Raw genomic sequence first — 26,038 nt, 5'->3', positions numbered from 1 at the left:
GCTGGTTATTTGGAAGAGAGTCCTAGAGATGGAAGTGGAGCCCTCTTCTAAGAAATGCTGCATCCTCAATATCCTGACAGCTAAGAGGACGTTATCTGTAATCATCAATGACTGCATTTTGAAAAGTGATTCAGAAGAGTGACACTGAATTTGAGGAAATTTTAGAAATGTCTTAGTCAATTTATTTTACTTATAATTTTTCCTTTTATATATAGTCAACTTGTATAGTTTAAATTTTCCATCAAGAATGGCATATCATAAAATTTATACCAAATCTAAAAGATTTTTTAACATAAGATTAAAATAGTATAAGTGTTAAGAACAAAATGCCTCATAGCATTTTTTGTCCTTTTTTATGGTTCAAAAGTAACAATGCATCTTATAATTGATGGTATTGTAGATTCCATCAAATAATAGGACACTTCCACACATTCTTTTTCCTGTGGCTTTTATACCCCTCAGCTCATTTACACCTACCCCTGAAGGTGTGTATATCTCAACTCTGAGAAGCACCTTAGGGGACGGTTAGGGTTTCTTTCAGTTTTTAGGTTGGACAGTCCTGTGATTCTTCTCAACATTAGTTTTCTGCATTACATTTTTTTAGGTCAGAATACTGAAACTTACATTTCAATGCCTTATTGATTTTTTTCCTTTCCTTACAATTCTGTGTGGAATCTAGTTTTGCAAACAAGTTACTCCTTCCAGCTGTGGTTTGCTTACTTTCCTTACTTCTCTTTAACTCTTTCCTTTAGGCTTTCAGGCCCCATGGCCTAAATCTGGCCAGTTAATAAAGGGGAACTGACTTCTATGAGACGTGACTATAATGAGACAATACAGGAGGAGCTCCAAGATTGACTCATGAGTCTGTGAATAAGACTCGCAGAGAGGTTCTTTGTTCTTGTCCAGCAGCCTTGATGTATTCAGGAATCAACTTGGAATAGACCATCGTAGCCTGGAAAGACTAAGTATGATGACTGAGGATTTTGTTTATTCACTTTATTGTGATTGTACCCTGCAATCATATTGTACATTTTATAGCCCTGAGATGCACCTGGCCCAGGCGAGATGATCTCTAGCACCTTTCCAGATTACGAATATGATTCTGGGCTTACGCTTCCAGAAAGTGTGATGTAACCCACCTTCACTTGCACACTGCTACCTAACCCTGATGAGGACTTTAGGAATCAGAAATTCTGCTCCTACTTTGAAGAAAGTTGCTAAGTGTCTTCACTGTGAGTCCTAACTGTGCCAATTTCTTTGGGTGTCCTTTAAATGGTGGCTTTCAACCTTTTTTAATTACAACCTATAACAAAAGATATATTTTCTATCCAAATCTAGTTAATGTACATAAATACACACAAAAATGTACATATACTATCAAAAACAAGTTTTATAAAACTAAACTTACCTTTACACTGTATGTATATTTTGATGTATTCTGTTCTTTAAAAACAAACAAGCAAGCAATCTGCTGTCCTAACTCACAAAATTGATTTCATGATTCACTATTTTGCTGTGATCCGCTGTTGGAAAAACACGGCTTTAGACTCATAAGCCTTGTTTGATTTATACATGTAGTGTGTGTGGCCTCAGTCAATGCCTATACTGGTTATTTTTAAATATGGTGGTCATATGAAACATACAACCCAAACTTTCAAGAAATTTTTCACTCAAATATATGTTATGCTTCAAATTTGGCATCTTGGGGAGTGTTTTGTTTGTGTAAGTTTTGCACTAGTTAGCACAAGTGAATGAAATGTGTTATACAATCTGTTGATAAGGTTGACAGTCTTCTCTGAGCACTTTGAATATGTCATTCAACGGCCTTCTGGACTCCATGGTTTCTAATCATGGACCTCTTAAACTTACTGAGAATCACTTGCTTGTGATGAATCACATCTCTTTTGTTGCTTCAAAAGATTCTTTCTTTGTACTGGTTTTCAACAGTTTAGTCAGGTTGTATATGGGTGTGGGTCCCTTTGAGTTTATCCTCAAATGAGAATTTGTTGAGCTTTTTGAATGTATATATTAATATTTCTTTTAACCAAACATGGGAAGTATTTAGCCATTATTTTTTCAAATATTCTTTCTGCCCCTTTTCCTGTCTCCTACTTTCGGAGAGTCCCGTAATGTTCATATGCTTGATGGTGTCTCACATGTCTCTGAGATTCTACCCTGCTTCCCAAATCAGATATTCTTGATTAATCCATCTTCAGCTTTGGTGATTCTTTCTTCTGGCTTCAAAGTCCTTCGGTTGAACACTCTTAGTGAAATTTTCATTTCAGTTACTGCATTTTTCATTCTAGAACTTCTTTTGTTCTTTTTTATAATTTCCAACTCTGTTGATATTCTGTATTTGTTGAGACATTGTTGTCTTATTTTCCTTTAGTTCTTTAGATTTGGTTCCTTTTGGTATTTTGAATATATTTATAATAGCTCAATTAAAGTCTTTTTCTAGTAAGTCCAACATCTGGACTTACTCAGGAACAGTTTATGTTGATTGCTTTTTTGCGTGTGTACCTTCCCATTTCTTTGTATATCTCAGTTATTTTTTGTTGTTGTTGTTGACAACTGAAAATTTTAAATAAGGTAGTGTGGAAACTCTGGAGATCATATCCACTTCGCACTCACTCCATCTAGGATTTGTTGTTGCTTCTATTTGTTGCTGTTATTGTTACTGCTGCTCTTGGTTGTTTAGTGACTTTCCTGAATGATTCTTCGTTGTATGCGGCTCCTGAATTCTCTGCTTGGTTAGCTTCTAATCAGCTAATGCCTGGACACAGGTTTTCTTAAAAGGCTTGAGCCAATAAACCTTCCAGCCTCGCTGAAGGGATCTGTTTGCATGTGGGTGATACCTTCAATTCTCTGAGGGGAAGTTTGCATAGCTTTTGCTTTCTGCTTACACAGAGCTTCAAGGTCAGCCAGAGGTAAGGGATTAGGGCCTTCTTGGTCTTTCCTGGCATACATGCAACTCTGCAAATGAGTATGACCTTCTAGATTTCCAGGAATATGTCAGAGCTTTTCAAAACCCCCTAGGATTATCTCATTTCCATGCTGTTTCAAGTTTTCTAGTCTACTTCGTGTTAGCTGCAACTCTTACCTGTAGGTAGCTACAGCAGATGCAGTGTTAAACAATTGCTGCTGGTTTTTTCCCCACAAATGCCCCTGAGGTGAAGGCTGTTCTCAGTAAGTAAGCCCCAAGTCAAGTAGAATAAAGTCAAACTCTGAGTGGAGGTTTCTGATGGAGCTGCCAAACAGGTCAAATAATGATAGCTCTCTTGGGATAGGAATTTTAGGGAGCTCCAAATCTGTTCTCCCTCTGCCAGTGGCTGCTAGGATGCTGGTTTTCACAGCTTGCATGATTATGTAGCTCTTGGTCTTCACAGCTACCCTAGAGTAGAGGAGAGGGGGATGGGAATAAAGTCCATTAAAATGCCCCCAAATCTTGCTGTCTTTACAGAGATTCAACTGTTTTTCTAGAATAAACACTCTTCAGATTTTTTGCAACCTTTTCTTAATTTGCAGAGTTCTCAAAAAGTTGATTTTGACAATTTTGCTAGTGTTCTTACTACTTTTATGGAGGAACAAATTTTCAATGGCCCTTCTTCTGCCAATTTGGAATACTGTCCTCTTCTTTTTACCTTCTTTTTAATCTCTGTTACCTAGAGTGATAGGAAATGGTAGACAAACTCACACACTGGTGTAAGACAAAACATCTCCATAGTATATGATGAATATATCCTTTTTTCTACCTTCTTCTTCATGGATCTTCTTTCTTCTGTGCTAGAAAACATGTGCTAGGAAGCCTGTGATGGGTATTCATATGAATAAAAAGATGATATTCTATTCTGAGTTCAAGAAAATGAGGAAACCTTTAAAATGTTAAAAATTAAAACAGCACTGTCACCACCACCCCCAATCATCTTGGACCAGAAGCAAGATTTGTGTTGCTATGTCACTTCCTTTAAAACAAGAGCTTTAGGACAGACATTCTTCTTGACTATTGTCTAGCAAGTTCAGGGCTGCTAAACCTCATGATGCCAATATTAATGTTGCTAATTGAAGAAGAGAGATGCAGATGGCCCAGGAGGTTCATTTTTATCCCCTTTCTATTGTTTAGCAAGGAGGTTTTTCAGCAGATCTGAGTTAACTCAGTAGAAGACAAGACTGCTACCAGAGACTGAGCTCTAAGGCTCCCTCTTGGCATAAAGCCTAGTTCTTAACCAGGAAACTCTATTGTGACAGAGTCAACTCTATAGTTCTGATTCCTTTCCCTAAAAATATACAGAGTGTTATGAGACTGGAGTGCTTCCACTGAAACATTTTATATCTGATCTAAGCATACTTCTCAAGGAAACTTGTCACTTTGATACTTCTGGACTTGCATGCTTCCCCCCCCCCCCCCCAAATAACGCTATTTTATAAATACCCTCCATGACACTAGTGGTATATGTGTTCATGTACCATTTGCATGATGCTAATCATAAGAAATAAACATAAATGAAAGAGAAGAAACATTTTTAAGATGCAGTTGTATGTCTTCCAAAATCTTAAGAAAGTCAAGGACTTATATTTCTCGAGTGACTAACCTTTACCTCTTAACCATATGTAATTTCTGTTTTTTCTTTTTCTTGCCTTTGAACATAAAGACTGAAATGAAAGACAAACTCTCTCATTACCCTGGTTTATTTTGGACCAATGGGCTTGTCACTCTAGAAAAACTGTCACAGAGGAGAAGAAAGCTATAAAAATGTTCCATGAACAACAAGACTCATGAATAAGTACTGAGATCAAGCATAATAAAGTATCCCATGTAGGTCAACTGTTTCTTAGATTGATGCTATGCAGTAAACAGAATTATGGCAACTTGAAGGCCTTAATGATTGGTTTTTATATTTGACTCTTACTTTTGTAGGTCTCTTATTTAACAGACTTGAGTTACCATTTTATTTTATTTTATTTTTTTAAGATTTTATTTATTTATTTGACAGAGAGAGAGAGAACACAAGTAGGCAGAGAGGCAGGCAGAGAGACAGGAGGAAGCAGGCTCCCTGCTGAGCAGAGAGCCCGATGCGGGACTCGATCCCAGGACTCCGAGATCATGACCTGAGCCGAAGGCAGCGGCTTAACCCACTGAGCCACCCAGACGCCCCTCGAGTTACTATTTTAACACATTGAGTCCACTTCTTCTTTCTTGCTCTGTTGTAGACATATGCCCAGAGCTTGTCAGGAAGGTATGCCCTCGAAGATAGAAGAACAGATGGATGCAGTTGGCCAGAGCACCCCCAAAGAGAGATGTGGTGGGGTTACTTGGAACATCTAGTAGGATAGGAATTTTAACTGTGTGCTCTACTATCAACAATTTTGCCAGCTAGCACATTTTCTCATCAGTAAGTCTCCAAATATGAAAATGATGTCACAGTCAAAAACAGTTAACATCTCTCCTGCCCCAGGAAAGAAGCAGTTGAACAGAGTATGTCTCACCTTAGTGTTTTTAATAGAAGAAAAATCTTTGTAATATAAGGAATTGATATTTATGAGAGCTTTTTATGTGCCATGCATTCATCAATGTTATATTATTGTATCCTCAAATCATCCCTATAAAATGCATTTTATTCCCCCGATTTTCCATTATGGAAACTAAGAGTTATTAAAATTTTATCTGTAGTCTCACAACTAGGAAATGTTGGGCCGAGATATGAAAAACCCTTCCAGATTTGCTTGGCTGTGAAACCAAGCAGTTGTCACTATATGATGCTAAATTGTAGACATCAACCACTCGCAGTGATGCCATCTGACACCCATCCGAGTGTCACAAGACTCTTCCCCAAAGTGATACCAACTCCTGTGAGTGATAAATCTCATCACTCTAATGGTACAACTTGAGGAAATGAAGGACAGAAAATGTGTTCTTTGGCCACCATGTCTTAATTTCTAATAACACAGAATGCTTAAGACAGGAGAAATCACAGTGTGATGAAGTGTCCTCAGGCAAGACCTTAAAGATAAGTCCATCAGGTCATGGTAAGGTTTTGGAACTGCTGCAACTTAGGGCATCTTCCTCACTTACCACACTGCGATAATTGACAGGCTAGCTCTGCTTGGTAATTACACTCTCTCCCATTACTTTTTATGACTGAAAGATTTGTTTGGTAACCTTCAAAGATATACTGAAACCAGTAGGGAATTATTCATGTCTCAATTCTGAGTATTTAAGACTCTCTTAATGGGGTGCTAGCTTTGAGTCCCACTGGTACTGACTTAATTCCTTAATCTCCTAAGTGAAAGACAACTTCAAATAATGTTGCACAGCGTGAGGCTTCAGGAAGGACCCAGGGATAGAAAGGTTTACCCAAAGAGAAGAAGTAAGGAATAGAGTGTCTCTCTGTGAACCAAACCTCAGAATGACCTCTAATCAATGAAACAAAATGGCAAATAGTATCAGGCACAACCTATAGATCAAAAAAAACAGTTTTTGTTTGCAAAACAGAAAAAAAGAAATATCTGTCCTAAAGAGTTCTTGGAGTTCCTGTCCTGTTTCTTTGCCTTTCTGAATCCTGTCCCCACTGGATAATACTCAAGATAGCAAAGGGACTTGACAATCATTTCTTGACAATGAGAAAATAGATGTGCCTATGTTGACACTTCTGCTCCTGACCTAATGATAAATTGTTAGTTAATGGTTATGGTTTTCATTAATAATTGTTATAGCACATCAAGGAGAATATATTAATGTAGTCTTAAAAACGTTAAATTTGAGGTGCCTGGAAATGATAAGGAAGAATTGTCCAGAAAGTGCTTGGATATAAATGTAAGGAAGTCAGGAATCAATGGGCTGCTGCTGTAGATGTGGAAATCATCAGTATATATTTGGTTGTGGATATAAAGTATGTCCATGGGACCACATAATAGCCTTATTGATCACTTCCACCATGTATCCTAAGTTTTAGCTCTAATATTTATCATGTCAATACAGAAAACCTCAAACTTCTAAAGCTTTACTCGTGCTGTGTTTTTGTCTGGATTGTTTTTAGGAACTTTTACTTCTGTAAACATCAGCTTAGACCAACTTCCTTTTGGGAAGTAATTTTCCAAATACCATTCCCAGCCCAAACAAAACTGACCCTTCTTTTTCTCTGTTCCTATAATGCCTGTACATTTTTCCATTAGGGTATTTACCATAAACCACTGTCACAGTTTGTGAGCTCCCCAAAGTTGTGGCCCCTTTAGTTTCTTCCAACACCTCTTTCTGTATAGGTAGGGACAGTGCTGAGCTGGCTATCTATCCATATACAGATGGGTTCACACTGCCAACTTCTTTAAGCAAAAAAGGGAAAAGACCTTTATTGATCTGTTATCTGTAATAGGGCAATTCTGTTTTACCTTCCACTGTCAATATATTTGAGCTTGTGAAGCTCTCTTTGAAGTCAGTGTGGGTCTCGTATTTGGGACTCAAGATAGCACTGAGAAAGAAGACTAAACTGTAGCCCTTTGAGGGAAACTCACTTAAAAACCTGCATCTTCCTAGGTACCTGGTTCTAGTGAATACAAGTAAAAGATTTCTTTAAAATTTTCATGTTATTTTAAACAAATCTTGATTTTAGAGGAGTCTACTTTTTAAAGAGTTAAAATAAGCTAAGTGGTTAATTTTTACTTTTTAAGGAAGAGTCACTGAAGTTAAGTGACAACTGTATTTATTTTCCTTTTCTCGGACTCTTACTTCCTTTTCCCCCCCTCTATTTCTTTTTTTTTTTTTAATTTCTTTTCAGTGTTCCAGAATTCATTGTTTATGCACCACACCCAGTGTCCATGCAATACATGCCCTCCATAATACCCACCACCAGGCTACCCAATCCCCCACCCTCCTCCCCTCCAAAACCCTCAGTTTGTTTCTCAGTATCCATAGTCTCTCATGGTTCGTCTCTCCCTCCAATTTCCCCCAGCTCCCTTCTCTCCATCTCTTCATGTCCTCCGTGTTATTCCTTATGCTCCACAAGTACACAAAACCATATGATAATTGGCTCTCTCTGCTTGACTTATTTCACTTAGCATAATCTCTTCCAGTCCCATCCATGTTGATACAAAAGTTGGGTGTTCGTCCTTTCCGATGGAGGCATAATACTCCATAGTATATATGGACCATATCTTCTTTATCCATTTGTCTGTTGAAGGGCATCTTGATTCTTTCCACAGTTTAGTGACTGTGGCCATTGCTGCTATGAACATTGGGGTACAGATGGCCCTTCTTTTCACTACATTTGTATCTTTGGGGTAAATACCCAATTGTGCAATTGCAGGTCACAGGGAAGCTCTATTTTTAATTTCTTAAGGAATCTCCAAGTGACTGCACCAACTTGCATTCCCACCAGTAGTGTAAGAGGGTTCCCCTTTCTCCACATCCTCTCCAACACATGTTGTTTACTGTCTTGTTAATTTTGGCCATTCTAACTGGAGTAAGGTGGTATCTCAGTGTGGTTTTGATTTGAATCTCCCTGATAGCTAATGATGAACATTTTTTCATGCGTATGTTAGCCATTTGTATGTTTTCTTTGGAGAAGTGTCTGTCCATGTCTTCTGCCCATTTTTTTGACGTGATTATCTGTTATGTGTGTGTTGAGTTTGAGGAGTTCTTTATAGATCTTGGATATCAGCCCTTTTGTCTGTACCATCATTTGTGAATATCTTCTCCCATTCTTTGTTTTGTTGTTTTGTTGACTGTTTCCTTTGCTGTGCAGAAGCTTTTGATCTTGATGAGGTCCCAAAAATTCATTTTCACTTTTGTTTCCTCTGCCTTTGGAGACATATCTTAAAAGAAGTAGCTGTGGCCGATGTCAAAGAGGTTACTGCCTATGCTCTCCTCTAGGATTCTGATGGATTCCTGCCTCATGTTGAGGTCTTTTATGCATTTTGAGTTTATCTTTGTGTATGATGTAAGAGAATGGTTGAGTTTCATTCTTCTACATATAACTGTCCGATTTTCCCAGGACCATTTATTGAAGAGACTGTCTTTTTTCCAATGTATATTTTTTCCTGCTTTGTCAAAGATTATTTGACCATAGGGTTGAGGGTCCATATTTGGGCTCTCTACTCTGTTCCACTGGTCTATGTGTCTGTTTTTGTGCCAGTACCATGCTGTCTTGGTGATCACAGCTTTGTAGTAAAGCTTAAAATCAGGCAACGTGATGACCCCAGTTTTGTTTTCCTTTTTCACCATTTCCTGAGCAATTTAGAGTCTCTTCTGGTTTCATACAAATTTTAGGATTATTTGTTCTAACTCTTTGAAAAGTGCTGGTGGAATTTTGATCAGAATGGCATTGAAAGTATAGATTGCTCTAGGCAGTGTAGACATTTTAACAATGTTTATTCTTCTGATCCATGATGGAATGGTCTCCTATCTTTTTGTCTTCTTCAATTACTTTCATGAGTGTTCTGCAGTTCCTCGAGTACAGATCTTTTACCTATTTGGTTAGGTTTATTCCCAGGTATCTTACGGTTCTTGGTGATAGAGTAAATGGAATCAACTCCATTTACTATAGCATCAGACTCTTATTTCAAGGATTTTTTTGGTCTGCTGATTTTTTTTTCTTTAAGCCAGAATTTATTTTAACATCCCCACCTTAAACGTCAAAATGGTTTTATGATTTGAATATAAGAAGCTATTAAACATAGATATTAAAACATACAAACTTTAGATGTATTTTAATGGTTTCTCAAAACTTCTGATTTTCAATAAACACTGAATGTTGTATAGAATTATAAGCCATTTTTCTCTCTCTGTGGTGCACTGGTGTACAGTAAGTGTCTTGGGAAAATAAACACAAACCCAGAAACACTCACACCAGACATCCACTTGCATGGATGATCAGTAGGTGTCTTTTTCTTTTTGCTGAAAGAAGGGCCAGCCCACCCTTATTCCCTGCATATAACAGAGAAGGGTATGGGAGAAGCCAAATGGGCTATTTAATGAGGAAACTTGTGACAGCGTATACATAAACAATATGACCTAGGGACCCCAACCTAGGGGCCAAAATACAATGCAGAGTGTGGGGGAGAGGATTCTTCCTTTGCCCCATGAAACTTAAGTACTCTCAAGTGTCTGGTCTCCTATTGGTTTCCACGGCTTTGACAAGGGGCCTTGAATGAAAGAATAATTTTCCCTAGAGACTACGGGTGGGGAGAGGACTTGGAGGTGTCTGTGGTTTTGCAGTTACGCACGTGGCAGCTAAGAGCCACTGAATGACATGATCTAATTTGCACCCACAAACTACAGAGTAATCAATATTGATGTGTTTCCAAACTGCGGTAACTCTCCTTATCTTGGTTCTGGCCCAAACTGAAGATCTTAGTGCTGGATTTGATATCTCTGGTCAGATGTGGGGGGCTCTAGAAAGTTGACTAATTCAATTTTGGATATTAATTTAAACTTCCAACAACCTATTAAAAAAACAAGACCTGTTAGAAACTATCAACCCTGACTCTTCTGGTAGGAACAAGATCTAGAGCAAAGGTGATGGTCATCCCTCCTACATCCTGCTCAGACCCCATGGAGAAGACTATTCTGGAATGCTTTCATGATCAAGAGGACTATTAATTAGCAGGACGACATGGAGGACTGGGATAGTGAGAATAAGGAAGGCATGCCAGAGGAGGAGTCGCTGGAGAAATTAGAGCTTGTTAGAAAAGAATGATCTTAGGTGGAAGACTATGGGGAACATGTTAATTATTGCCAACTATATCAAGTGCTGTCAGCTAATGAGATCCCATGGGACTGGGAGCAAAGGATGATTATTAGGAAGTAAGCTGAGTGGCCACAAAATGGAATGGAATATTTTGGTAGGTAATGAGTTCCCTGTCACTAAAGACATTCAATTTGATATTAGATGTCCATTTGTCAGAGAGATTGGAACAGGGCCATTGCCAGCGCATACAGTGTCTCTGTGCGAATAGAAAAAGTACTCCCTCTAGACGGATGCAGCTCTAAGTCAAAATGCACAACTAGACTAGATTTCAGCCCCTATTGGTTCCTTTTACAGGGCAGCCCCATGCAGGGCAGGACCTGCATAACCCACATGGCTGTGTCTATGATCTTAATATGTTCTGCTCTAACAGCAATCAAAAGAGAGGAAGCCACGCAGAATAAAAGAGCTCTCACCAATCAGAAGGAGTTGACTTATAGGAGCTTAAGCAAAGAACTGTTCCTTTAAGCCAGATGTGTCCCTCAAGAAACAGAAATAATTTGGGCCCTTTCCTTTGTGGTTGAATTCACAATACTTCATTGTGAAAATGTAAAAGGCTACTGTCACAGTCAGAATTGACTTTAGAGGGTGTTAAAATGTAGATACTTTTAAAAATTGTCTACTGTAGTCTAGAAAATATGTTAAGCACTTGTATAAATTCTTACCTTAATCTGCACAATAAGTACTAGTATTATACTTACTTTACAGATGAAGTGTAACTAACTTGTCTGAGATCACTTTGCGAGGAAGTGGCAAAATAGGTATTTGAATCAGTTATATTTGACTACAAAATTCATGGTCTTTTTCAAAAGACAAAATTATCCTTTTGAAAAAAAACAAGGTTTGGGGGGGCACCTGGGTGTCTCAGTCTGTTAAGCCTTTAAGTGCAGGTCATGATCCCAGGATCAAGCCCAACATTGGGCTCCCTGCTCAGCAGGGAGCCTGCTTTTGCCTCTGACCCTTCTCCCTCTCATGCTCTCTCTCTCTCACTCATTCTCTCTATCTCCCCCCCTCTCTCAAATAAATAAACAAATAATAAAATGGGGAAAACAGGGCACCTGTGTAGCTCAGTAAGTTAAGCATCTATCTTCAGCTCAGGTCATGATGCCAGGGTCCTGCAATTAAGCCTCATATCAGGCTTCCTGCTCAGTGGGGAGTCTGCTTCTCCCTCTCCCTCTCCCCCTGCTCATGCTCCCTCTCTCTGTTTGTCAAATAAATAAAATCTTTTTTTTTTTTTTTTTTAAAAAAGGTCTTGGAGAGCTCTAACTCAACATCATAATTCTGCATTACAGTAAAATTTTAAGATTTGTAAGGTTGAATTGGTGCAAAAGCCAGAATGTGATATGAATGCTCAGAGTGACAGTCATCCTTCCTGACTGTCTCTCTGGACATTCTGTCACGCTGGGCCTTGGTTTATGTACCCGTGCACCATGAAACTGAAGAAATGGAGAGCTGGTTTTCAGAACACCTGCTTGCATTGTTGAAGCTGTAGGGTCCCTAAAATCTCCCCTCCCCTCTGCAGCTGTACCCCTGTGAGAATGGCCAGGCCACAGGTGGCTGCTTCCTCCCTGCACTTCTTTAGCATTTCTGATCTGGTAGAGTTGAACTTGGTAACTAAGCAACATAGCCACGTGACACATTTTTCACTTGAAATTTGAACTGGGCCCTTCAAGTGTTCATTGTGTCAGTGTCAGTATGTGTATTTCTCACCTCCCCATCAAGGTGGCAACCCCTGTGAGGGGAGAGAGCATAGTTTATACTTTCTAGAAACCACCTCAACTGTGCTTACGTGCAGTGCCTTGTACAGAGCTAACTGTCTTACGTTGTCCTACTATTTTAGACTGATTGCAATACATACGCAGCCTGAACTCAACCCATTCTAAGCATGTTTAGATTTAAAATGACTCTTCCAGGAGCCCCTGCTCCATAAGTGTTTTCATCATCATCTTCTTGAGAATTTTGTAAGTAAGGACCTACGACTGGATGATCAAGATCAATGTCTTTTCCTCCCTCTTCCTTTGACTGTGAGCAGTCTTCGGCTGCAGTGTTTATGATCTGTAGTGTCTCCCTGAAATTCTCTGTGATGTGGACTGTCACTCCCTTCTTTTCTTTAGGTGAGACCCTACTGTTCTTGCTCTGCTACTTCTCATTGACTTCTTTCCCTGAGAGGCTACAGGATAAGCAGAATAATATGGGGCTCTGGGGGCACCTGGGTGGCTCAGTGGGTTAAAGCCTCTGCTTTCGGCTCAGGTCATGATCCTAGCGTCCTGGAATCGAGCCCCACATCGGGCTCTCTGCCCAGCAGGGAGCCTTCTTCCTTTCCTCTCTCTCTGCCTGCCTCTCGGCCTACGTGTGATCTTTGTCTGTCAAATAAATAAATAAAATATTTAAAAAAAAATATGGGGCTCTGCAGTCACCCTTAGCCGAAAGTTCTATCTCCACTTGGGAAAATTACTTAGCATCTCTGAGCCTCAGTTTTCTGATCTATAAAATGTAGAAAATTGTACCCCCCTCATAGGATTTATGTGAAAATGAAACAAATTAGGTAAAGCATCAAGACAGACCCTTGGTCTGCCTTGGGTGAGGATAAATTTGCTTTCCCTTTTTTCTTTCTTCTCTATCTCCTCCCCCCTTATTACTGCTTTTCTTGGTCTTTCTTCCCTCAGATACAGATTTCCCTCCGTATTCGCTCCCTGGATGATCTCATCCATTGTATTCTCCCTGAAGACAATCCCAGTTCTACAGTATTTTCAGTCCTAAAGGCTTGATACGGGTTTTGTTCCTGGGTTTTCAACGATGAATAAGGTGTTCCAGGTTTACAAAATGTCTGTTATCTTTCCTCATCTTCTGCTTCTCAGAACAAGTCATTTCTAATAGTGCCATGGGCGCGCAGGAACAAAACGTAAGCCACACCACACCAGCTGCCCACCCAGCCCCGCAGAGTCTAATGCAGGACCTCCTGGGGGACCGGCACCGTCACCTCCCACCTGCACGACTTGGCTGGTCTCCCCTTCATCTCTCTTAGCCAGTTTTTCTTGCTCCCTGTCCCTGGATTGAGCTTCCTGAAGTCACAGCTCCAATCATGTCACTCCCAACAGCTCCCCATCCCCTGTGACTAACGTTTCAGCCCCTTGGTCAAAGCTGCCCCCTGTAAGCCCTGATCTTCTTTTCATGCCCGTTCCCTACCACTTGAACCGTGCTCCCACCAAAGAGGATTGCACAGTGTTCCAAGAACATTCCCTGTGCTCTTTTCCCTTTGTGTCTCTATTCCTGCTGTTTCCTCCTCCCTTGGCGCTCTCCTCCTCACCAGCCCCAGTCTCCCCTTGCTGAACACGTGCCCGCTTGAAAGACCCAGCTCCCAGGTTTTCAGGCTTTTTGATGAAACTGGTTCCTTCCTTAGGGTGTTCACCCCTGGCCCTTCACCTCTCCCTGCCCCAACCGTTTCTTCCCTCGGATTCTTCCCTCCTCCCTGCCCAGCACTCTCTAGTTCAGCATTTTCCACGCTGTTTTATCACGCAACACTTTCTAAGAATTGCAGAATAGAATAAAGTACACAGACGGCGCAGAGCGAGTTGACAGACTGATTCATCGCTGCAAGAAAGGAGCAGCACAGGTGCCTGGGTGGCTCAGTGGGTTAAGCCGCTGCCTTTGGCTCAGGTCATGATCTCGGGGTCCTGGGATCGAGTCCCACGTCGGGCTCTCTGCTCAGCGGGGAACCTGCTTCCTCCTCTCTCTCTGTCTGCCTCTCTGCCTACTTGTGATCTCTGTCTGTCAAATAAATAAATAAATCTTAAAAAAAAAAAGAATGAGCAGCGCTCATTCATACTATTTATGAATTTAGAAATGGCTTCGTCAAGCTGGATTCTCCTATCAGGTGCATTATCATGTTTCCTCCTCTATTTCACTTCCATGGCAGCACAACACAAAATGTCCCTTCTCACAGATATAATGTAGCAGAGAAAATAAAACATGGGCTTTGTTGATGTCCCTTTGTTTGTCGTGGAAAAGAAAGGTGCCATCTTATCTTTGAAGTCCTCTGTCTTCTTACTTCTTTGATTTAGGCACCATCTGAGAAATACACGACTCCACTTTTTAGCAAAACTTCCGCTTCTGAGCCAGAGATCCAGAGCGAATAAATAGATGTGTTAGTGGTGTTTATTAGGCAAGAAGGGATGAATAGCATCACAAGTAAATGTTAACACTCACCAGACACAGACACAGTCATTCCGGATGACGTCTACGGATGGTGCTAAAGAATGCCTCTGCTTCCCACCTCTTTGTCCATCCGGGGTCGTCTCTGTGCCCCAGATCCTCCAGACGGCACAAATTCCACACAGCAGCACGTGGTTACAGGGTAACAATGACTAGTGACAGTGTTTAGTGCCTTCCTTATGTATACAGCAGTTTAAATTAAAAAGTCAATAGAGTTCTCACTCTTCTGGCTGTGGTACACTCACTCACGTGTCCTGGGGTTTGGAAAACATCGCCCCAGTAGACTTGTATTCATTTATGTAATTTCAGTTATCACCTGCCACACCACAAACCTCATATCCTCCACAAGAACAGTACTCAGTTTTGCATTTCCGTAGCTCCTGGCAGTGCTCAGTTTGTACTTGGGGTAGAAGTGGTGGAAGGGAGGGAGGGAATAGGGAGTCTTAACTAATTCTCACGCCCTTTCTGTAAATTCGATGATTGTAACAAACGTGATAAAAGGGAAAGCTCACAAAACCATTTTGCATAAAATTCCTGTTCAAATCAAATGTGAATATAATTTAAATGGTTAAGGTTAGGGGTCAGTAAAATTAAAAGGGGTTTTTCAGTAAGATTTCGTAAGTAAGAAATATGTTTTTGTTAAGAAACTCTGAGACATACTACAAAAATAGTTACGTAATTACTAGATTGCACATGGTCAAGATCTGCTCTTTTGCTGCCTTTAAAATTTTGTAAACTCGTATGTTAATTTAAAAAAAATTTGTAAACTCCTAATTTATTTCCTGATTTTTCCTCATTCTGGGGCTTAATATTTCCCTTTGTCAAACGTCCAGTCTGCTCAGTTAAGGGGTGTGGGCTGGGGAGGTCCGCGGAATGTATTATCCCATGGTGTTAGCATCCTCTTGTCAATTTCGGTCATTACTTCATTACTTCATGTCTGTTTGCTTTGGCCTAAATACAACCTAGAGTTGTTCTCTGGATCCTAGAGAATCTATCATTTCTTCCCATGGGTCTGATTATTTAACATTATATCAGGTAAGTCTTTTTGAAGGAGCTACAGATAATTACCTCACTTTTTTGTGACTCAAGTCACTTATCCCTTCTTAAAGGGGAGAGATGATCCCACTATGAGTATAGTTTTATGAGATTTGCTTTCAAGCAAACTTATGCTTCTCTATTTTCTGACTGCCTGCTTTGGTTTTGATAGTTTCAAAGAAAGCGTGGAGAAATCATCATATTCCGACTGGCTCATAAATAACAGTGTTGCTGAGCTTGTAGCTTCCACAGGCCTTCCCGTGAACATCAGCGATGCCTACCAGGATCCTCGCTTTGATGCCGGGGTAAGAGAAATTCTCTGGGTGCAGTCTTAAGGTTCACTTGTCACCCTGGTGATGGTTTGGGGTTGAAGCAAAAGAGGGACATCGTATAGAACCACAGCAAGCCCTGAGTTTACAGGCAATTTTTTTCTTCTTGCATCTTTCCCCTGTGATCAGATTTTTAGCATTGCCTACTGTAAAGTACAGAAAAACCTCCTCTCTACTCTGATCCATGGCAAAATGGCCATCTGTTCTGCATTAGTTTGATGCTGTTTTACAATTGGGTACATTTTGTAGTAAATGTACCCGTATACAAGTACCTATATCTTAACTCATGAACATTTTATATTAAACATAATTTATGTTAAACTATGAAATAGTTATCAATAAAAATGTATATATAACATAGTTATTTCCCAATAGATTCTAGAACAACTACCATGTCTTTTAAAATTGCTCCTGAGAAATGGTAAATGGGTTTGTGTTATTCTTTAATGTTAATTTTGTAGGCACATTGTGCTATATGCAGAATATATTAAAGCAATATAGATTCTGACTTGCAGATGTTTAAATTCTAAGTATCTACAGGATCATAGAGATAAATTTACATGAATTTATAAAATACCTGTGTGCGTGTGCGTGCGTGTGTGTGTTTTCAATAAATTACACGTCTTCAATTCTAGATTGCCAAGCTAAGATTTAATGAGTAGCAGGAGCTTTTTTGCAAGGAAGGTGAGGAGATGTGTTCCAGGCAAGGCTGAGAGAGAATGGGGGCTGAGGGTCTGGAGAGCTGAGATGAGTTCATGCTGCCAAAAGCACCAGGTAGATAAGGCTGTAAGTGGAAGCAGGAGCCACATTGTTCCAGGACCTTGAAAGCCACGTTAAGAATGCCCTGTGCTATCCTATGTCTGGGGTGGGACATGATGTGGCAGGAGGCTGCAGTTTAAACTTAACTTCAAACTTCAGTCATGTCATCTTTGCAGATCTCTGCAGGGAAATTTTTAAGTCCCCAAAACTCACCACCTCTCAGTAGCTGCCTGGAGCTTTCTTCCTCCAGGCTATGTCCCCCAGCAGTTTCTATTAATTCTTGAGCATGGAGCTCAGCTGCTCCTACCTTGCAAATCCTTTCACAAACTCCCAGTCTGGGTTGGGTGTCTCTGCAGCGTGCTCCCTTGGCTGTCCCAAACTTGACCACCCTCTAGCTCTCTTCAGTTCTGATGCATTATTTCTAAGTTTTGACTGGGAAAGTACCCAGTCGATAGCTTCTTTAGTTGTCCTTCTTTGTGGGAAAATACCACCACCTTTGTTCTGTGATTGGCAGAGCCGAAATGATTGATAGAGGTCAATATTTGTTTGCTTTACTAATATGATTGGGTTGGGACTGATATGACAAAGTTTTGTGTTTTGCTGTGTTTCTTTCTTCCTTGCTTTTAGAGAAAGAATCCTGAAGAACAGATATCTAAACACACAGCTTTATGAAGGAATGGTCTCAGTATCCTATTACTGACATCAGTAATAGCTAAACAAAACTGAAAGTCTTGCTATGCAGAAAAATCATTTGTTGCCAAGTCTTCATATTAGATTAGATGTCAGGGGGTCACGGTTGAGTTCTTTCCCAAATTTTAGCACTAAGTTTGGTATGGATTACTGTTATTCTGCTCTTAGCTTTGTACCTTGAAGTCAAATTCTGGGAAAAAGAAAGAATCAACAAATTAGGCCGTTTAAAAACGTTGGTTATTAAGCCATATGTAAAGATAAAACAAACACAAGGCAGTTGAGCACCCACTACCCAGTTTAAGACAAGAACATGACTATTACTTGTGAATCCTTATACTGATCTTTCCTAATCCCTTCCCCTTAACTTTGCCTGCACAGGTAAACCTATCCTAATTTGAATTTAACATTCTTTTGTTTTTCTGTATAGTTTCATTGCATATGTCTGAATCTATGCCAAATAGATCATTATACCTTGCATGTCTCTGAACTTTATATACATTAAATTATACTGTATGTATTCTTCTATGGCTTGCTTTTTCATTCGACATATGTTCCTGAGTCATTTGAATTTGCAACTCATTCATTTATTTTCCCTGTGCCAAGTATCCCACTATATGAAGAAGCCTTGCCTTTTTTTTTATCCACTATGCTGTTGATGGACATTTGGGTTCCATGTTTGGCTGTCACATACATAACTGCTAAGGACCAGTGTCTATACCTTGGAGTCTGACAGGCTGGGTCATAGGCTAGCAACATCTTCGCCTTCATCAGGAAAGGAAAAATTCTTGTCCAGTCATTGTTCTTTTTTTTTTTTAATGGAAAACAGCACATGTAGCAAGCACAATTCATATCTCAAGAATATTTCTTGTTTATACAATTCAGTGATGTTGGATATGCCATCTCCTTGTGTCTTCAGACTCTTGCCACATCTCTTCCTGATTAGTGAGTGATACAGCCATTTTACATTTTTCTCTGCACTTATAGTCTATTCCAATAAAGCAGCATGCTCCACCAATCTATAAAAAGAACAGTGTGGACTCTTGAGCAGAAATGCAACAGTTACTTCGGTGGGATTGGACCCAAAAATGTCGTGCTTTTATCCAGTAGTTAGAGGCAACAATGCCTGAAGACAGTAAACTATGGTAGGTTAAGCAGTGACTATTTTGTGAAATCACTTTCTTCCCTCTGATAAAATAAAGCATGTACTTATACCAACATTATTTCTTGGTCTTTCACCTAAAATGCTTTCAATCTGCCACATAACTAATACTGAATTTCAAATGCAAATCTGAAGATGCATCATATTTGATTTTTACATGGTCTCTTTGCATTGTATTGGAATTTAAAATTATAAATTTAAAATTTATATGTAAAGTTATATAAAAATTGTTATATATTTATATATAAATTTATAAATTTAAAATATCAAATTATTTATATTTCCCTTCTCATGGTAAGGGAAAAAATTGGTAAGGAATTAATTCATGTAGATGGAGGTGAGAGTATTCCTGAAAGCATTTAGTAGACATGTCCTACGAATGTGTGTGTGTGTTGTGGGGTGTGTGTGTGTATGTGTGTGTGTTATGTATTACACCAGAAAAAGCAAAATTATCTGCTTAGGCTTCCTCCCTTCTCAAGTATATTTTGCCTCAGGGACAGGTATCAACTGTTTATGTTAATAATGAATGAGACTCCAGCCTAAGCCATGATGCCAAGAGGCTAAGAGGCTCCAACTTTCTCCCCATGAAGCCTGATGTAAGATGGTGTAGATCATAAGATAAAAACAACCATTTCAGATAATATTTTTTATTAATGTTTTAAGTGTTTTCCTCAAGATAAAAAAAAAATGTCATGACAAAATGTAATTGCCTTGTTCTTGCACTAAAAATAATTCTGGAATCATCCTAGAGGTAGAAGGTAACCTTTAGAACTGTGTTGTCTCCCTGCAAAGGTTTGAGTTCTCTCTTCTTGGTCAGCTATGGACCCATAATTTTTATTGGTAATCATAATTGAGTAGTTATTTATTACTGGTAGAATATAGGGAAATAATTTTTTAATCCAGGATTAATGGAGTATCTACCAGAGTTCTCTCCACTGGAAAAAGTGCTTGCTTTTTGGTTCTCTACACTCACTGACTTCCCTGAATAGTTTGAAGCTGGTTAACAAGAATGATAATCTGCAGAATGGTATCATGGGTTATCCCTTTCAAAGCATCTCCTATTTTTCCTATAGATTTTCTCAACATAAATCTATATAATGAACTTAAATTTGCCAGAAATACATTTTCCTGAATGTTGGTATCTATCCTAAATTTCTCAATAGCTTAATGGCTAATTCTGGCAACTTGAATTCTTTTTACTGAACATGAAAAAGGACCCCAATTCACAGACAATGTAGTGTCCTAGGATAGAACCCCCCAAAATGGATTGGTCTTATTCTGGGATTTAATATTATAGATGTGTCAACTTTCAGTTAATAGGAATATTAGAGATTTCTTTACAGATGAGGAAACAGACTGACTTGCTTAAGACCACACAGCTTCCTTGAGATAGGGCATAGAACAGACTGGACTTTCTGATTCCTAATTTAATTTCCTGACTGGTCTCCTATAAGAACCAGCTGCAAAGGAGTTGCCTGGGCAATGGAATCACCATTCCCATCTTTCCTCTATCTGCAAAGGCACATGAATGTTGGCCAGCAGACCTACCTCTTTGTCCTGTCTGCTCCACTCACCTGCTGTGTCATCTTAGGCATACTACTTGCATATACATTATAACATGTGAAATTATATACAGTTTATAAATGATGCAGTTCTATATAAATATCAATGAAGATATTTGTCTGATTAAGGACTACTTTCTGGGGCACCTGGGTGGCTCAGTGGGTTAAAGCCTCTGCCTTTGGCTCAGGTCATGATCCCAGGGTCCTGGGATCAAGCCCCACATCCAGCTCTCTGCTTGGCGGGGAGCCTGCTTCCTCCTCTCTCTCTGCCTGCTTCTCTGCCTACTTGTGATCTCTCTCTCTCTATCTCTCTCTCTCTCTCTGTCAAATAAATAAATAAATAAATCTTTTTAAAAAAGGACTACTTTCTTCTTTTGGGGTGGGGGCAGGTTGGCAGAAGCAGGTCTTTTTCTCTAAAATGAGGGATCTTTACACAGAGCGGCAGACCAGCAGTCCTTGATTATAGACAAACCAGCTTCAATTCTCTTCATCCCCAGACACAGTAGGAAAGGAAGAGGAAAGTTGCTAGCCAAAAAGGGGAGTTAAGGGTGATTGTTTGTTGACAGTAAAGAAGAGATGGTGGCACTAATCTGATAACCTGTAGGTCTTCAAGTCAACCAGGTCTCTCCTTGTCTTCTCAGAGGAGGAACAGTAACAGATGTTAGTTACAGAGGTGGTGAGGCTAGATGCATGTCCCGTGGCCTTGGGCTACCGTAGAGAGATGGTCACCATATCCTCTTCTCAAAGAGCCAGCAAAATGCAGACTTGGCTCTTCACAAGAATGGCCAGACATCCAGGGGCCAGATTACCAAGGCACACTAAGGACGATCAAATTTCTGGAGTCAGCCAGCCACACTGTCCAAGTGCAAACAACCCACCAGTCTTTAAAATGTATAGCTGAAAAATTGATTACTCTGGGATATTTCAAATGCAACCCCATTCCCCACATTCAAATCACAGTATCAGTTAAGGCAATAGATAAACTCCAGAATCTCCATGGCTTAACACAATAGGAGTTTAATTTTTGTTCCTATTGAACCCAAACGGGCTGTCCTGATCATTGGTACTGCACAGGGAGATGTTCCCTTCTCCATGAATGAAATCGTCCTGCAACCACCATGAATGACTTGCCCAGCGAACCATCTTGTGGAGTCTTCAGATCGCCAGCTGGGCGCCAACTCCAATACATCTTCTCATGTGCATTTGGTAGTTTCTTCCCCAGTTTAGATGAACACAGGAAGCTTGTCAATTGGGGGATTCATGATGCCAGTGGCTATTTTCTGTTAATAAGAGAGAATTTACTCTGCCAAGCTTTACAGCTGTAAATAGCTGTACAGCAAAGGTGGAAACTAGATTTCCAATTTTGGTGTCTTTCCTACCTTATAATCACTTCTGGGAAGTCCTCACAAGCTCTGCCCAAAGATATGCAGCAAGGGAATGATCCTTACTTTGAAACCTCAGTTTTGAAACTGTTGGTCTTCCTTTTAATAGAAACTACAAAGGGAAGTGTTTCATGTGATAGAAAGCCCATCCCAGGTGCTGCTTAGAGCTTGCTGTGAAGGCTATAGGGCAAGTAATCATAGTTGTCTACCTGCTGGGTATTCTCTTTGTGAAAGTATTAAATGTTTAATGGAGTTCCCTCCTTGTGGGGAGGAGGGCAACTTGGAGGGCAAGCCGCAGTGATTACTTGCCTTCTGTCTGCCTGTTTGAGTTGACTCTGAGGAGCAGCACCTGCTGGGCTTGATGGCCTGCATGGTTTCAAGGCCAAACTCCTTGGCTTATGGGTAGAAAATCATGACAGAATGGTTATATAAGATAGTGACAGAGCAGAACTAAATTTCTGAGCTCTAAATTCTGTGACCTTATGAAGATCATGGTATGTTCATTCTGTTACAAGACTCTGTTACATCTTCTATGAAAAGGATGGAAGAGAGAAAAGAGATACCTGATTATATTTATTTATTGTGGCTCAAGAAGCACTAATGTTCCAGGTTACCATGTAGGTGGGTTTTATAGTCTTACACATCATTTGCTCCTTAGGAAGAGGGTGCCTGTGCTTGGCTCCTGAAGATACTGACAGAACACTGTGTGTATCAATTTTCTATTGCTGCATAATGAGACACCACAAATTCAGCAGAATAAGACAAACATCCATTTCTTATCTCACAGTTTCTGTAGGTCAGAAAACTGGGCACTGCATAGCTGGGTTCTCCACTCCAGGGTCACAGAAGGCTAAAATCAAGGTGTTGGCTAGGTGACATTCTCATGTGGATTTTGGCACTTTTCAAAGCTTGTTCGGGTGATGGCAGAATTGAGTTCCTTGCAGTTGTAGACTGAGGTTTCCCTTTTCTTAATGACTGCTGCTAAAAGGTCTCTCTCAGCTCTTAGAGATTGCCCTTAGGGACTAGCCATATGGCCCTATGACAACATGGCAGCTCACTTGCACAAAGCCATCAGGAGAATGTGATGCAGTCGGCTGTGACAAAGGCTTATAGGATGTCAGGAGTGACTTACATAATCACAAGAGTGGCTATCCCATACCTCTGCCACATAACATAACCTAATCAAGGAATTGATGATCCTGTCATATTTATGAGTCCTGCCCACACTCAAGGGGAAGGATTCTACCAGACTTGTACAAAATGGAGTGTGGGAAGTGGGAATCTTAGAAGCCATCTTTAGAATTCTGCCCTACCACACTATAATAATGACTACATTTGCATCCACATAAAGTATCTCTATCCCATAAGACCTTCCATATGTCCTACTATGGAAGAATGTCCACAAGAGAAAAAGGCACAAAGGAGTACATATAGAATAATGTATAGAAGTATGTATGGAATGATATATGTACATATATACACATATTTTTCTGATAGACCCCTCAAACCTAACATGTCTAAAACAGCTCCCAACTTTTCTTCTCCCAAGCCTACTTCTCTCTCTGTTTCCCTATCTCTATTAAGGCAACTCAATCATTCCTGATGCTCATGACAAAATTTTATAGGCATCATTCTCTCATGTTGCATGTCTAACTCATCAGGAAGTCCAGGTGGTTCTACCTGTGAAATTTATCCAGAATCTGACCACTTCTCACCACTCAACTCCTACCATCCAGTCCAAGCTACCCCCATCTCTGGGCTATTTCATGGCCATAACTTCTTTATCTCTGCCCCTCTACACTCTGTTCTCAATATAATAGCCAGATGCTTTTATATTTTAGGTCATCATATCACAACTCTTCTCACAAACTCTTCAAAGTCTCCTTATGTCATCACTATAGGAAAAGCCAAACTCACAATCCTTTCAGAGGTTTACAATGCCCTACACAATCTGGCACCTCATTAACTGACCCCAGCCCTGACTCCTACTTCTCCAGCCACACTGGTTGTTTTGTTATTCCTAGAACATACTGCTCACACACCTACCTCAAGGCCTTTGCACTGGCTATTCCTTCATCTGAAATACTTTTCCCCCAATATCTCCATAGTTCAAATCCTCACTTCTTTTTTTTTCTTTTTATTTCTTTTCAGAGTAACAGAATTCATTGTTTATGCACCACACCCAGTGCTCCATGCAATACGTGCCCTCCATAATACCCACCACCTGACTCTCCCAACCTCCCACCCCCCACCCCTTCAAAACCCTCAGATTGTTTTTCAGAGTCCATAGTCTCTCATGGTTCATCTCCCCTTCCAATTTCCCTCAACTCCCTTCTCCTCTCCATCTCCCCATGTCCTCCATGTTATTTGTTATGCTCCACAAATAAGTGAAACCATATGATAATTGACTCTCTCTGCTTGACTTATTTCACTCAGCATAATCTCTTCCAGTCCCGTCCATGTTGCTGCAAAAGTTGGGTATTCATCCTTTCCGATGGAGACATAATACTCCATAGTGTATATGGACCACATCTTCCTTATTCATTCGTCCATTGAAGGGCATCTTGGTTCGAAGGGCATCTTGGTTCTTTCCACAGTTTGGCGACCGTGGCCATTGCTGCTATAAACATTGGGGTACAGATGGCCCTTCTTTTCACTACATCTGTATCTTTGGGGTAAATACCCAGTAGTGCAATTGCAGGGTCACAGGGAAGCTCTATTTTTAATTTCTTAAGGAATCTCCACACTGTTCTCCAAAGTGGCTGCACCAACTTGCATTCCCACCAACAGTGTAAGAGGGTTCCCCTTTCTCCACATCCTCTCCAACACACGTTGTTTCCTGTCTTGCTAATTTTGACCATTCTAACTGGTATAAGGTGGTATCTCAATGTGGTTATAATTTGAATCTCCCTTATGGCTAGTGATGATGAACATTTTTTCATGTGTCTGATAGCCATTTGTATGTCTTCATTGGAGAAGTGTCTGTTCATATCTTCTGCCCATTTTTTGACATGATTATCTGTTTTGTGTGTGTTGAGTTTGAGGAGTTCTTTATAGATCCTGGATATCAACCTTTTGTCTGTACTGTCATTTGCAAATATCTTCTCCCATTCCGTGGGTTATCTCTTTGTTTTGTTGACTGTTTCCTTTGCTGTGCAGAAGCTTTTGATCTTGATGAAGTCCCAAAAGTTAATTTTCGCTTTTGTTTCCTTTGCCTTTGGGCACATATCTTGAAAGAAGTTGCTGTGGCTGATATCGAAGAGGTTACTGCCTATGTTCTCCTCTAGGATTCTGATCAAATCCTCACTTCTTTTAAAGTCATCTTTCAAATGTTACCTGGTAGTAAGGCCTAACAACCTTGCTATTAAATCCCCTTTACCCTGCCCAATTTTTTTCTCTATAATTCCTAACACTTTCTAATATGCAATCTATTTCTGTATTTATTTTTTTTTATTTTTGCCATCTGTCTTCTCTCACTAAAATGTAAGCTCAGTGAAGGTGAGGATTTTGTCTGTTTTGCTCACTGATATCTCCCCAATAAGTGGAACAATGTTTAGTACTTAATAGTCATTATTGTTCAGTGTTGTTTAATATTTTATCTATGTTATTTATGAACATAAATATTGTTGAATATATCATAGATTGATGCATGAGCATATTATATATCTGTAGGAAAAGATCAAGAAGAACTTACACTAAGTTGTTAATAGTTGCCTTATCTAGAGAGATGACCAGATTAGAGATTTGGATTTTATTTTTACTTAAAAATTTCACAAGTATTTGTATTATTTTTGTAATCAGGTAAAATTATAAAGCTATTTTAAAATTTTAGACCCTTTATGTCTTATGTGAAATTATATTCTGCCAGGCAATTGTGAGCCCTCTAAAAACCAAAATTATTACTCAGAGCCAGAAGTTAAATAATGCAAGATTTCTAAGTAAATTAACTTGCCTTGCCATATCTTTGGGGAATTCAGATGTTATTCTCTATTGCTCTAGCCAGCGTAGAGTGCTGCCTGGATTTCATCCTAGGGTCCTTCTTTGCCTGAGTCTGTCCCAACAACATGTGAATAAAAAGCCTTTACAGATGAGCTGCTGCAGTATCAGGTGACTTCTTGGAGTGCATATTCTATTTACAAATACAGTCACCCTGAAACAGTTATTCTGGTCTTGC

General features: G+C 39.8%; 1 protein-coding gene across 2 annotated transcripts in view; it reads left to right on the top strand.

Moving 5' to 3' along the window:
- Positions 1-26,038, top strand: part of PDE11A (phosphodiesterase 11A) — a 421,382-nt gene that overhangs the window by 214,933 nt on the left and 180,411 nt on the right. For both annotated transcript variants that reach the window (XM_047722279.1, XM_047722276.1), the window contains exon 6: positions 16,156-16,288. In XM_047722279.1, the coding sequence (XP_047578235.1) occupies positions 16,156-16,288 (133 nt within the window). The remainder of the gene's footprint in view (positions 1-16,155; positions 16,289-26,038) is intronic.

The sequence above is a fragment of the Lutra lutra genome, chromosome 3, assembly GCF_902655055.1.
Source record: "Lutra lutra chromosome 3, mLutLut1.2, whole genome shotgun sequence".
NCBI lineage: Eukaryota > Metazoa > Chordata > Mammalia > Carnivora > Mustelidae > Lutra > Lutra lutra.
Note: the sequence above shows the minus strand (reverse complement) of the source record. Positions and strands in the feature narration are given on the sequence as shown.